The 14,905-nt window shown below is 39.4% G+C and overlaps 1 protein-coding gene across 1 annotated transcript in view; it reads right to left on the bottom strand.

Annotated features, from left to right (window-relative positions):
• clasp2 (cytoplasmic linker associated protein 2) overlaps window positions 1–14,905 on the bottom strand; it is a 178,680-nt gene that overhangs the window by 136,484 nt on the left and 27,291 nt on the right. The window contains exons 3-6 of the mRNA XM_062047295.1: window positions 14,498–14,601; window positions 9,834–9,925; window positions 3,787–3,862; window positions 879–976 (exon numbers count right to left, since the gene is read on the bottom strand). Coding sequence (XP_061903279.1) covers window positions 879–976; window positions 3,787–3,862; window positions 9,834–9,925; window positions 14,498–14,601 — 370 coding nt within the window. The remainder of the gene's footprint in view (window positions 1–878; window positions 977–3,786; window positions 3,863–9,833; window positions 9,926–14,497; window positions 14,602–14,905) is intronic.

Raw genomic sequence — 14,905 nt, 5'->3', positions numbered from 1 at the left:
AGTATCCGAGGTGGTTTAAAATACAAATCCGTGATCCACAATAGAAAAAGGAGAGAGTGTGGAATCCAATGAGCCAGCTTGTACCTAAGTTACGGTCAGAGCGAAAAAAGATACACCCTGCACTGCCTCTAGTCCTTCACTCTAACGTTCCTCATCCATGAATCTTTCATCCTCGCTCAAATTAATGGGGTAATCGTCGCTTTCTCTGTCCGAATCTCTCTCGCTCCATTTTAAACAATGGGGAATTGTGAGGAATATTACCTCCTGTGACGTCACGCTACTTCCGGTACAGGCAAGGCTTTTTTATCAGCGACCAAAAGTTGCGAACTTTATCGTCGTTGTTCTATACTAAATCCTTTCAGCAAAAATATGGCAATATCGCGAAATGATCAAGTATGACACATAGAATGGATCTGCTATACCCGTTTAAATAAAAAAAAATAATTTCAGTAGGCCTTTAGAATGAACACAACCTTCAACGCCGCACATGTAACCAGGGCGACTGAAGGACATCAACACATGACATGAACACACACACACAAGCTGTCAATCTTTTGCATTTTCAGCACCCCCGGTCTGTCCTTCCCCACCCCCCATCACCCCCCCTCCAACCACCGCCAGTCAGCATTGTGCTCGGAATAAAAAGTGTCTCTGTGTGCGTGAAGGGCAGAGTGGTGCATGGCATGGCCTGGGACTGACCGGACGGTGTGTGTGTGTGTGTGTGTGCGTGTGTGTGCGTGTGTGTGTGTGCATGTGTGTGTGCATGTGTGTGTGTGTGTGTGTGTGTGTGTGTGTGTGTGTGCATGTGTGTGTGTGTGTGGTAAACAAATGCTCAGAAGAGAGAGAGAGAGACACACACACACAAAAAAACGACTTACCGTGCAGCAGGCAGTCCTCTCTTTGCCAAGTCCGCTCGTACCCGCTCGCCAACGTGACGGTAAATGTTGACGATAGTTGTGATGGAGGCCTCTCGTACCTACGGGAAACATCAACGACGTTTAAGTTGACATTCAAGCTTTTCAGGCCCCTTGCAGCGGCAGTGATATACAGTGTACACAGGGCCCCCCGGCTTTCCGTTGTTTAGGATGTCTCTTGGCAAAAATCCAGGTTAAGAGCCTCCCCACCACTAGTTGGCGTAGAAAACCCTGGAAGATCCGACCAAAACAGTCTGTCCTACTCGCTAGCGTTTCCTTATAGCAAGAAATGGATATACCTATAAGTCGCTACTTTTTTTTTGACGCTTTGCACCCTGCGGCTTATAAAAACGGTGCAGCTCATTTATGGATTTCTCTTCGCTGACGGCATCAATGCAAACACTTTTCATAAAACACAAGCAAATACATTGAAATGGTGCGATGTTGTTTGTGCTAAGGCGGCCATGCTTCCTACCGTTTTAAGACTAAGATTTGGTTAAAATTCATGCTCCATACTGTTTTAAGAACATTAAAATTCATGCTCCATACTGTTTTAAGAACATTAAAATTCATGCTCCATACTGTTTTAAGAACATTAAAATTCATGCTCCATACTGTTTTAAGAACATTAAAATTCATGCTTCATACTGCTTTAAAAACATTAAAATTCATGCTTCATACTGCTTTAAGAACATTAAAATTCATGCTCCATACTGTTTTATGAACATTAAAATTCATGCTCCATACTGCTTTAAGAACATTAAAATTCATGCTCCATACTGTTTTAAGAACATTAAAATTCATGCTTCATACTGCTTTTAGAACATTAAAATTCATGCTCTGCCTGCTTTAAGAACATTAAAATTCATGCTCCATACTGCTTTTAGAACATTAAAATTCATGCTCCATACTGCTTTTAGAACATTAAAATTCATGCTCAAGGGTTTCCCACACATTCATTTATTTGTGGCGGCCCGCCACAAAAGAATTATGTCCGCCACAAATAAAAATGAAAAAAAAATGTTTTGGTTTTTTTTTTGTCCTCTCCAGCTTCTCAGGCAAATCATATAGTTGATGTAGATGCCCATATCGGCTGTTCAGATTTACTTTACAAAAGAGAAGTGTAGGATACTTCTCTTGTTGCCTAGAGGGGGGTGGGGGGGGTTACCCACATATGCGGTCCTCTCCAAGGTTTCTCATAGTCATTCACATTGACGTCCCACTGGGGTGAGTTTTCCTTGCCCGTATGTGGGCTCTGTACCGAGGATGTCGTTGTGGCTTGTACAGCCCTTTGAGACACTTGTGATTTAGGGCTATATAAATAAACATTGATTGATTGATTGATATTTGTATTTGACTTTATTAAATGTATTCATATTAGCAACACAACATGTGTATATAACAAAGGGTGCAAAGTCTGCAGGCAGTAGGAAACACATGGTTAAGTGTAGGGAGTAAAACTGATGGCAGTCTAAAGTTCAAGATTTTTGGAGCTCTTTGTTCAGTGGATCAGATGTTTGATGAAGCTCTGTGTCTATCTACCACCACTACTGTTTTCTGTTTATTTGTTACTGACTGTGGCAGGACACCTCTGCCTCTGTTTCACTTTATGTTGCTGGTAAATAATATGGTTGTAGTAGTAGGCTAAAGTTAAATTATTTAGTATGCACTAATTAAAGGGGCAGAGCTTTGAGACATTTTAGCTTTTATATTTTATAAAATATGTTTTTTGTAAGAACCACAATTAATAAATATATTTCAGTGAATAACTTATTGTTCAAATCTGTATATAAAATTATATTGTAAAATGGATGGATGGATGGATGGATGGACGTTTAAAACAAAACTGTTATTATTGATAAGTATACATTTTTTTAGCCTTTTTAGAGAAAATCAAATCATAGTACATTATTCAAATTACTCGATGATGTCATGGTGACCACGCCCATAGCCACGCCTCCACCGCCACAGGTATCTTGGAAGTTTATGGGAAACACTGTGCTCCATACTGTTTTAAGAACATTAAAATTCATGCTCCATACTGCTTTTAGAACTCTAAAATTCATGCTCCATACTGCTTTTAAAACAGTAGCTGTAATTACAGACATTATTGCTGCTTGGTTACAAGCAGTAACATGTTCAATTTCATTTTTTTTTTTAATCAGGTCTTCAGTCGGTGGCCATGATCTGCAGGCCTGCAGGGCCTTTCGCACTTATTTTGTTCCAACCTGAAGCCCTCTGTGATTGGATGCTGGGATGCTTGTGAAAAGGTTGGGGAACAGATGAGGGTGGGCGGCCCCGTTTAGGATGCTGATTGGTCGGGACAGCGTGTGGGTGGTGGTGGATAATCACCGGGTAGACGACAGCAGCAAATTTCAGCTTTGGGGTGCAGGAGGCTGAAGACTTCTCCCTGCTCTAATCTCCCCTCAAACACACACGCGCAAGTGCATCTCCTTGCTAATAACAGTAATGATAGAAGTATCTAAGAATCTGGGTATTATCTTCCACCCAACTGTCTCCTTTGAGTCACATCAAGAGTGTTACTAAAACGGCCTTCTTTCATCTCCGTAATATCGATAAAATTTGTTCCATTTTGTCCACTAGCGACGCTGAGATCATTATTCATGCGTTCGTTACGTCTCGTCTCGATTACTGTAACGTATTATGTCACCCACATCTGCGGTCCTCTCCAAGGTTTCTCATAGTCATTCTCATTGACATCCCACTGGGTTGTGAGTTTTTCCTTAACCTTATGTGGGATCTGAACCGAGGATGTCGTTGTGGCTTGTGCAGCCCTTTGAGACACTAGTGATTTAGGGCTACATAAATAAACATTGATTGATTGATTGAAGTAACGTAGCTCTTTTCTTACCTGAGGGTTTTGGTCTCCAGTGAGAGTGCAGAGATGAGGAACTATTTTACTGAGGCTCAGCGAGCGCGAGCCGTACCTGCAAGACACACACCAGGAGTGTTAAAGACGTGACGTGAATGCACAAAGGCGACAACGTAGCCTTGTTGGACATGCCAGTTCGTACGTCCACTCAAAACACAGCATCAGCAGTTCAGGTTACCCTGTGTGTAGCTGCATCGGCTCCTGTATCGCATGATTTACTAGCAGGTACTCGCTCCACAATTCGCACGTCAGTGTCAGCCGTTTGCAAAAAGATGCTAACATTAGCGCCGCGACTCTAACAGGCCAGTTTAGCTGTGTGAGGTAAGCTCCAGGCATCTGCAAAACATTTGGCTGAGTTGAAAGTAGGGATGGCATCGTTTACATTTGAACTGATACTAGTACTGAATCAGTACTTTTGAAACAGCCTTGCTGCTTAATATAATATAATTACTACTACATTACATACACTTTTTAACTTGTACAATATCACTACTACTACATCACTTACAATATATTACTCTGTAATATAACTACTACTACATTACATACAATATATTACTCCTACTACATTACATATGTATTACTTGTACAATATAACTACTACTACATTACATACATTATATTACTCCCACTACATTACATATTATGTATTACTTGTACAATATCACTACTACTACTACATTACATACATTATATTACTCTTACAATATCACTACTACTGCATTACTTACAAAATATTACTTGTACAATATCACTACTACATTACTTACAATATATTACTATGTAATATAACTACTACTGCATTACTTACAATATATTACTTGTACAATATAACTACTACTACATTACTTACAATATATTACTCGTACAATATCACTACTACTACATTACTTACAATATATTACTCTGTAATATAACTACTACTACATTACTTACAATGTATTACTCCTACTACATTACATATTATGTATTACTCATACAATATAACTACTAATACATTACATACAATACATTACTCGTGCAATATAAATACTACTACATAACATACAACATATTACTTGTAAAATATCACTACTACTACTACTGCATTACATACATTATATTACTCTTACAATATCACTACTACTGCATTACTTACAATATATTACTTGCACAATATCACTACTACATTACTTACAATATATAACTCATACAATATCACTACTACTACTACTACTACTACTACTACATTACTTACAATGTATTACTCATACAATATAACTACTATTACATTACATACAATATATTACTCGTGCAATATAAATACTATTACATAACATACAATATATTACTTGTACAATATCACTACTACTACTACTACATTACATACTATATATTACTCCTACTACATTACAAATTATGTATTACTTGTACAATATCACTACTACTACATTACATACATTATATTACTCTTACAATATCACTACTACTACATTACTTACAATATATTACTTGCATAATATCACTTACAATTTATTACTTGTACAATATCACTACTACTACATTACATACATTATATTACTCTTACAATATCACTACTACTACATTACTTACTGTTGTGTACATACATCTACTGATGCTTAGTCTGGACACATCCTCAGTGACCTCTTGGATTCACCGGGCGTTTCGGGTCTCTCAACTGGTCATACGCCCTCCTCCAAGCGACCCAACCGGGGGTGATCAAATCCCCCGGCTTGTGTCCAGACGGCTCGCTAGCTACCATGACTCCAAGGATCTCCTCTTTTGAGCCACAACCATCTCGAGGCCCTTTCCGCCGCTTCGGTGGTACTGCGGATGGCTCTCCTCTTTCTCTCTCCATCGATGCCCAAACTGCTGAAGGCTCTGACCAAGGAACGGGCTGCAAATCCTCTGCATCCAACCTCCACAGGAAAACACCTTGCTCTCCAACCAGCCTATTGACAGTCGCTGACCATACTTGGAGAGCTTCCTCTCGAAGGCTTCTTCCAGGCGATCTTCCCACGGGACTGTCAGCTCCAGTAGCACAGCTTGTTTGGTGGACTCAGACACAAGGACAATGTCTGGTCGCAGGGTGGTGACTGCGATGAGGCTGGGGAACTTCAGCTGGTTTTCAAGGTCCACCAACAACTGCCAGTCTTTTGCAGACGTCAGGATGCCTGCTGATGTTCTACTAGCAGGAGTTGGCGTGTCCCCCGCTCTGACAAAGGCGATGGTTTTCTTGGAGGGGTGGAACTGTTTTGCCCATGCCAGTCCTGTGCTAATGGCTTCAGCGATGGTCTTCAGGACTTGGTCATGCCTCCACCTGTACCTTCCATCTCCAAGTGCCCTTGTACAGCAACTGAGGATGTGTTCCAGGGTTCCTCGCTTGGAGCACAGTGGGCATGCTGGTGTCTCTGCTATGCCCCATGTGTGCAGGTTTGAAGGGCTTGGGAGCACATCATACACTGCCTGGATGAGAAATTTGATGCGCTGCGGCTCGGCTTTCCAAAGCTCAGCCCAGGTCACACTCCTCTCAACCGCATTGTCCCATCTTGTCCAAGCTCCCTGTTGCTTCATTCCAACAGCCTTGCAGGTTCTTGTCTCCTCCACTGCCGCTCTCACCTCATCCTGAACAAGACGTCGGCCTTCCTTCCCCCTAGTGTTCAGTTGGGGAGTTGGAAAGGATCCTAGCCCAGCTCGACCCCGTGTGACTGCTCCAACCAGGCTCCTGTGTCGCAGCCTTGCATCTGCCTCTTGAACTGCTTCCTCTGCCCTCCATTTCCTGCCAGTCCTCACTTGGATCCCTGCTTTGGCCACCTTTGGATCACTTGAGTCCCTGTACTGTACCACTTCTCTGGCTCTAGTTACCTTAAATTCCTCCTCCAAGGATTTGAAAGGCAACTGCAGTTTGTTGCTGTTCCCGTAGAGTGCAATGCTACTCAGGCTCTTAGGTAGTCCCAGCCATCTCCGGAGGTGGTTGCTGACCCTCCATTCTAGGATCTCAACTGTCGAGATGGGGAACGAGTAGATGAGGAGGGGCCACAGGATCCTGGGAAGAATGCCATGCTGGTAAATCCAGGCTTTAAACTTCCCAGGTAAGCCTGACTTGTCCACGGATTTCAGCCAGCCATCCAGCTCAGCGCATGTCGACTGGATGGAGGTTGTGTCTCTCAAAGAGCAGTCAAAAACCTTGCCCAAGCTCTTGACTGGCTTCTCTGAGATAGTTGGAATGGCCGTGCCTGTGATGTTAAACCGGAACTTGTCCTCCACCTTCCCCTTCTTCAGCACCATTGATCTGGATTTGGCGGGGTTTGAAACTCATCCGGGCCCACTCCACCAACTTTTCAAGTCCCTTCAGAATCCAACGGCAGCCTGGAACTGATTCTGTCATGACTGTGAGGTCATCCATGAATGCCCTGATGGGTGGTTGCCTTTGTCCGGAATTTGTGCGGGGCCCTCTGCACTCTGGCTCAGCAGACTTGGTGAGCATGTTCATAGCTAGTGAGAACAGTGTCACAGAGATAGTACACCCTGTAATAATACCAATCTCCACTTTGTGCCAACTGGATGTTGTTGGTCCGGAAGAGACCCTCATCCTGAAATTGCTGTAGTAATCAGCAATGACTTACAATATATTACTTGCATAATATCACTACTACATTACTTACAATTTATTACTCGTACAATATCACTACTACTACATTACTTACAATATATTACTCGTACAATATAACTACTACTACTACATTACATACAATATATTACTCGTGCAATATAACTACTACTACATTACATACAATATATTACTCGTACAATATCACTACTACTACATTACTTACAATATATTACTCGTACAATATAACTACTACTACATAACATACAATATATTACTCGAACATTATCACTACTACTACATTACTTACAATATATTACTTGTAAAATATCACTACTACTACATCACTTACAATATATTACTCTATAATATAACTACTACTACATTACATACAATATATTACTCCTACTACATTACATATTATGTATTACTTGTACAATATCACTACTACTACATTAAATACATTATATTACTCTTACAATATCACTACTACTGCATTACTTACAATATATTAGTTGTACAATATCACTACTACATTACTTACAATATATTACTCATACAATATAACTACTATTACATTACATACAATACATTACTCGTACAACTACTACTACTACATTACATACAATATATTACTCGTGCAATATAAATACTACTACATAACATACAATATATTACTTGTACACTATCACTACTACTACATTACTTACAATATATTACTCGTACAATATCACTACTACTCCTACATTACTTACAATATATTATTCCTACAATATCACTACTACTACATTACATACATTACATTACTCGTACAATATCTAGTGTTTCCACACATTCATTTATTTGTGGGTGCCCGCCACAAAAGAATTAAGGCCGCCACAAAAAAAATATTATTATTTTTTTTAAATTAAAACATTTTTATTTTTATTTTTTGGTCCTGTCCAGCTTCTCAGGCAAATATAGTTGATGTAGATGCCCATATCGGCTGTTCAGATTTACTTTACAAAAGAGAAGTGTAGGATCAAGATTTTTGGAGCTCTTTGTTCAGTGGATCAGATGTTTGATGAAGCTTTGTGTCTATCTACTACCACTACTGTTTTCTGTTTATTTGTTACTGACTGTGGCAGGACACCTCTGCCTCTGTTTCACTTTATGTTGCTGGTAAATAATATGGTTGTAGTAGTAGGCTAAAGTTAAATTATTTAGTATGCACTAATTAAAGGGGCAGAGCTTTAAGAGACATTTTAGCGTTTATATTTTTATAAGATATATTTTTTGAAAGAACCACAATTAATAAATAGATTTCAGTGAATAACTTATTGTTCAAATCTGTATATACATATGTACATAGTGTTGTAATTATATTGTAAAATGGATGGATGGACGTTTAAAACAAAACTGTTATTATTAATTAGTAAGTATACATTTTTTGAGCCTTTTTAGAGAAAATCATATCATTGTAGTAAATTATGCAAATTACTCGACTTGATGTCATGGTGACCACGCCCATAGCCACATAGGCAGTTTATGGGAAACACTGATATCACTACTACTACATTACTTACAATATATTACTCGTACAATATAACTACTACTACATTATTTACAATATATTACTGGTACAGTATAACTACAACTACATTACTTACAATATGTTACTTGTATAATAGAACTACATTACTCGTACAATATAACTACTACTACTACATTACTTACAATATATTACTGGTACAATATAACTACTACTACATTACATACAATACATTACTCGTACAATATACATAACTACTACTACATTACATACAATACATTACTCGTACAATATCACTACTACTACTACACGTTAGTGTGTTTTGTGTAAGCCAGTAACTTGACGAGCAACAAAGCCACAACACAACGCAAGCAAGATAAGGGGACTTTTAGGGCGATAAAATTGCGAGAATACGCTGTCTCAGCACATTGACTTTCTCAGATGGAATCTGTGAGTGAGACTGTGGTCACGGGGGGGAAATATGTCTACAGATGGGGGAAGGAGCGGGGTGATGTTGTGTTTGGCAACGTGATTTGAGAAAAGTAAAACATCATAGAGGATCGTGCGAGGATTCGAGTAATGGAGAACAGATTTGGATGCTAAAAGACGGCAGAAGAAAGAAGTGTGCAGGAATTAAGGTCATGTGACGTGCAGCACATGTGCCACCTTGACCCACATTTTAAGGAGATTAATCCCAGAGAGTCTTTAAGAAAATGGGGCGAGCTTGTGGAGGTGATGGTTAGGTCTGTAAACAAGATTAAAGGCAAATCATGTAATATGAGATTTGGTGGAAATGACGTTTAGAATATTGGATCTATAACAATGTATGGTAATAGTCATTGACAAGATCTCACTGGAGAACGCTAAAAAAATAAATGTACTTACAATCCGAGCGTGGCACTGAGGCAGAGGCAGAGTCCTTCTCGGCTGCGGAAGTTCTTGTGTTTAAAAGAAGGAAGGAGTCGTTCCCAGACGTACTGTGAGGAGGGAGAGAGGCGAAGCGTGAGTGGGAAGATCACGGCAGGTCACTTGACAGCAGCTGAGAAGATTACGGAGCAGGTTGACGACCCGATGCTCCCTCCAGGGGGTGTGACCAGGACATATTCCTGTGGTGTCCAGAAGAGGGCGCCCATAACGACCACAGAGGATACATGCAGTGCGGTATTCACAGCGCTTCACTTTTTCTATATTTCATGTTACAGCCATTCCAAAATGGAATGCATTATTTTGTCTTCAAAATTCTACATACAATACCCAATGACGATGTAAAAACCTTTTTTTAAAGATATTTTGGCAAAAATGTTAAAAATTTAAAACTAAGAAATCACAGAGAAGTATTGAAAGCCTTCGTGAAATACTTTGTTGATGCACCTCCTCCACTGATCGCTCCAGAGTCCTGGTGGTTCCAAACGTCTTATTGTGCTTATTGGGACTTTCAAGGCACCCTTGCCCAGATCTCTGCCTAGACGTCTAGAGACAATTCCTTGGACTTCATTCTTGGTTTGTATGCACAGGTGTGTGCCTTTCCAAATCATATGCAACCAATTCAGTTTACCACAGGCACACTCTAATTTAGCTGAAGAAACATCTCAGGGATGATCAGTTGAAACAATTTGCACCTGAGCTCACTTTTGAGCTCCATGGCAAAGGCTGTGAATACTTATCTAAATTTAAAATCTTTTTTTAAAACTTTTTCTTTTTTAAATTTGCATAAATGTAAAAAAAAAATTTTAATAGTCATTTTGGGGTATTGTGTGTATGAGGACAAAAAAATAATGTATTCCATTTTGGAATAAGGCTGTAACATAACAAAATGTGGAACAAGAAAAGCACTGTATGAAAGTCAATTTGCGTCTTTGTGGCTTTTTTTAACACTGAATTTATCCAAAAAAATTTGCGTTTGAATTTTGTGAACTGAATGTTTTATTTATTTTTTTTAAATCAAATTATGCGGACAATTTCATTAAAAAAAACTCAGTTTTAAAATTCAAAAAAAGATTTTATTTAAACTGAATTTTTATACACTGAATTTTAAAACACTGATTTTGTTTCAATGAAATCGTCGACATAATTTGGGGCAAAAAAATGCAGTTCCCAAAACTCAAACGCAAAAAATTCTGTTTCATAAATTCTGTGTAAAAAAAAAAAAAGCTTTCATAATAAATACAGAAATTAACCTCCATAGCTGTGAATCAGGATGCACTGTGCAGTGTTCCCCACATATTCATTTATTTGTGGCGGCCCGCCACGAAAGAATTAAGGCCGCCACAAATAGATTTTTTTTTTTTTTTGTCCTGTCCAGCTTCTCAGGCAAATTATATAGTTGATGTAGATGCCCATATCGGCTGTTCAGATTTACTTAACAAAAGAGAAGTGTAGGATCAAGATTTTTGGAGCTCTTTGTTCAGTGGATCAGATGTTTGATGAAGCTTTGTGTCTATCTACCACCACTACTGTTTTCTGTTTATTTGTTACTGACTGTGGCAGGAAACCTCTGCCTCTGTTTCACTTTATGTTGCTGGTAAATAATATGGTTGTAGTAGCAGGCTAAAGTAAAATTATTTAGTATGCACTAATTAAAGGGGCAGAGCTTTAAGAGACATTTTAGCTTTTATATTTTTATAAGATATATTTTTTGGAAGAACCGCAATTAATAAATATATTTCAGTGAATAACTTATTGTTAAAATCTGTATATAAATATGTACATAGTGTTGTAATTATATTGTAAAATGGATGGATGGATGGATGGATGGACGTTTAAAACAAAACTGTTATTAATTAGTAAGTATACATTTTTTTAGCCTTTTTAGAGAAAATCATATCATTGTAGTAAATTATGCAAATTACTCGATGATGTCATGGTGACCACGCCCATAGCCACGCCCCTACCGCCACAGGTATCTTGGCAGTTTATGGGAAACACTGCTGTGTATACAAATATGGGCCCCTTAGTGCTCTGGTGGTCTAACGCCACTTAGTTTTTTCATTTGTTCATAAAAGGTAACTATGTAACTAAAGCATGTGCCTCCAGATGACACCAAAAATAAACAATTACTAATTTTATCATCGTTATGTCACCCCTAGTTATTTTCTTTCAAACTGTTGCCTCTCATCAAGGGCTTCGTCATCGGTCCTGTGGCTTTACGCTTGCTGCGGTCACTGCTATTAACATTAAGTCTGGTCTTAGCAGCACAGGCCGCTTGGTACTGCCTCCATAAATCTTCACCAAAGTGACTTTTTGGATGACCTGTCAGATTTTGTGTTGCAGCTCGCCTTTAATTCTCCACTTTTGTCTGCAGAACTACTCTTGCCTGTGCACGCAGTATCATGACATCACTAATATGCGACCAAACCGTTGGGGAGGGGAGGGGTTGAGGAGCCAGGCAGAAGCACAAGCCACAACAGAGACCAACGACAAACACGGAGCTAAGCTTTTTTTTTTTTTAATTTATCGGCTCATTTGATTGATGGATTTTTCATAATCTGAATATCAGTGTGACACAATAATATAATATCGGCAGCCGAGAATATCCTGCATCCCTATCAAAAACAATAAATTATTAGTTGTGAGGGTCTTATTTATATACAGTATACTGTATGTATATATTTATCCTGGTCGTTTTTTACATTTAAATAGGGCTGGGCGATAAAACGATGTTAATATAAATTGCGATAGACACGTAATCGATATCAATAAAAACTGTGTTCGATAAAATGGTCAATACTTTCCCCCCCGTCTTCGCCAGAAGAAAGCGGAAGTATGGAAGCAAGGTTGGTTGCACGGACAAAGGCACTCGCTCTCTGGTAACCGAGTAACGCAGGAAGTGATCACGCTAACAGCCAATCAGGTAACAGAATCAACTATCAAGTTTGGATGCGCCATCTTGTTGTCTGGCGGTTGATTCTTTGCATGGCGTGAGAAAGGAACGTAAAAATGAAGAAATTGTGGATAAAAGAGAAAAGTCACTTTTTTTTCTCCAAAAGGGACTGTAGTCAGACCAATGTGGTCTGTAAATGATGCAAGGCGCTCATCCCCACCAAGACCGTTAATACCACACCACTTTAACCCATACTTGGCAACCTTGAGACCTCCGAATTCGAGCTGTCCTGGATGAACTGAAATTATTTTTGCCAATCATTTTGGAACTTGCAAGCGTACTTCTTCTTCTTACTAGTCGTCGCCATGTCTCTTCTTCGTTCTTCTGCTTCGTCCCGGTTATGTTTTTGGACATTACTACTTGCCGTAGTTTTGAAGCAATGCACGATGGGAATCTGTATGTTGCGTGTCAGTGTATTAACGTGCCGGCTGGAATAAACACACGCTGAAAAAATAGCTCCGTGCCTGCCTACTTTATGGGTTATAGATAAACCTATGGATAATGGAGACATATATAATAGTCTCCTTTTCAGGTGAGAGAGGACGCTAAAGGCAGTGCCTTTAAGGCACGACCCCAATATTGTTGTCCGGGTGGAAATCGGGAGAAATCCGGGAGAATGGTTGCCCCGGGAGATTTTCGGGAGGGGCACTGAAAATCGGGAGGGTTGGCAAGCATGCCTTAACCACGCTTACTCTTTACAGCACTGCTGTAACTTCCTGCCACTAAGCCTGCAGAAAATAGTTATCAAGTTTCACATCTTGCACTATTTTCTTACACTTTGTTAAGCATTTCTTACATATTCTTTAGTTTTGCACCTTCATTTTAAGAGCTTATTGTTAAGTGTCCAATGCGATTTTACTATTTTGTTTACCGTATTTTTCGGACTATAAGTCGCAGTTTTTTTCATAGTTTGGCCGGTGCGACTTATACTCAGGAGCGACTTATGTGTGAAATTATTAACACATTAGCGTAAAATATCAAATAATACTATTTAGCTCATTCACGTAAGAGACTAGACGTATAAGATTTCATGGGATTTAGTGATTAGGAGTCACAGATTGTTTGGTAAACGTATAGCATGTTCTATATGTTATAGTTATTTGAATGACTCTTACCATAATATGTTACGTTACCATACCAGGCACGTTCTCAGTTGGTTATTTATGCCTCATATAACGTACACTTATTCAGCCTGTTGTTCACTATTCTTTATTTATTTTAAATTGCCTTTCAAATGTCTATTCTTGGTGTTGGCTTTTATCAAATACATTTCCCCAAAAAATGCGACTTATACTCCAGTGCGACTTATATATGTTTTTTTCCTTCTTTATTATGCATTTTCGGCCGGTGCGACTTATACTCCGGAGTGACTTATACTCAGAAAAATACGGTACATTGTTTTCCATGCTTGTGTTGACATTTCCCTTTTGCCTTGATAGCTGCCGGGTATAATCAGAGGAAGGTTACATTTGACATAAAAATGCTCCTTATTTTCCATAGGTCAGAAAAAATATCAATAATCATCGATGGACCGATATAAAACCCTTATATTGTGCTAGTTTTCAGCTGTATCGCCCGGCCCTTGGTTCTGTTTGGCTAACTACTCCAATCAGGTTGAAATCTATGACATTCAGGCTTGATGAGTGAGTTGTGCGTCTGGGAGCGTCACCATGGGCGAGGCCGTCTGCTCCATGCAGCGGAGGATGAGCGCTTGGCTGTTCTCCCGGACTTGGTCCTTTCCGTCTCCCAGTCGGTCCACCAGCGCTGGCAGGACTACACACAAAAGGAAGGGAAACAGAGGGAGAACAAGGCGATGACAGACGGAACGTGTGATAAATACAAAAACAGAGAAAAATGGCAGCGCTTGACTGACTGGCAACACAACAAGAACAATGAAGGCTGCCCTCATGTGGACAGCGTGCAAACGACACCGATGAGTCAGTGGGCGTGGGTCAATTGTGGTCAAATATTTTTAAAAATTAATCCTAAAAAAATCCCTTTTGAACAGTATATATTAACATGTATCCTTAAAAGGTGTTCAGCGTTAGTCAGGGACAAGTTTGAACAATTCCAGTGT

The sequence above is a fragment of the Entelurus aequoreus genome, linkage group LG05, assembly GCF_033978785.1.
Source record: "Entelurus aequoreus isolate RoL-2023_Sb linkage group LG05, RoL_Eaeq_v1.1, whole genome shotgun sequence".
NCBI classification, from domain to species: Eukaryota; Metazoa; Chordata; class Actinopteri; order Syngnathiformes; family Syngnathidae; genus Entelurus; species Entelurus aequoreus.
The sequence above is the reverse complement of the archived record's forward strand: the minus strand, read 5'-3'. Positions and strand labels throughout refer to the sequence as shown.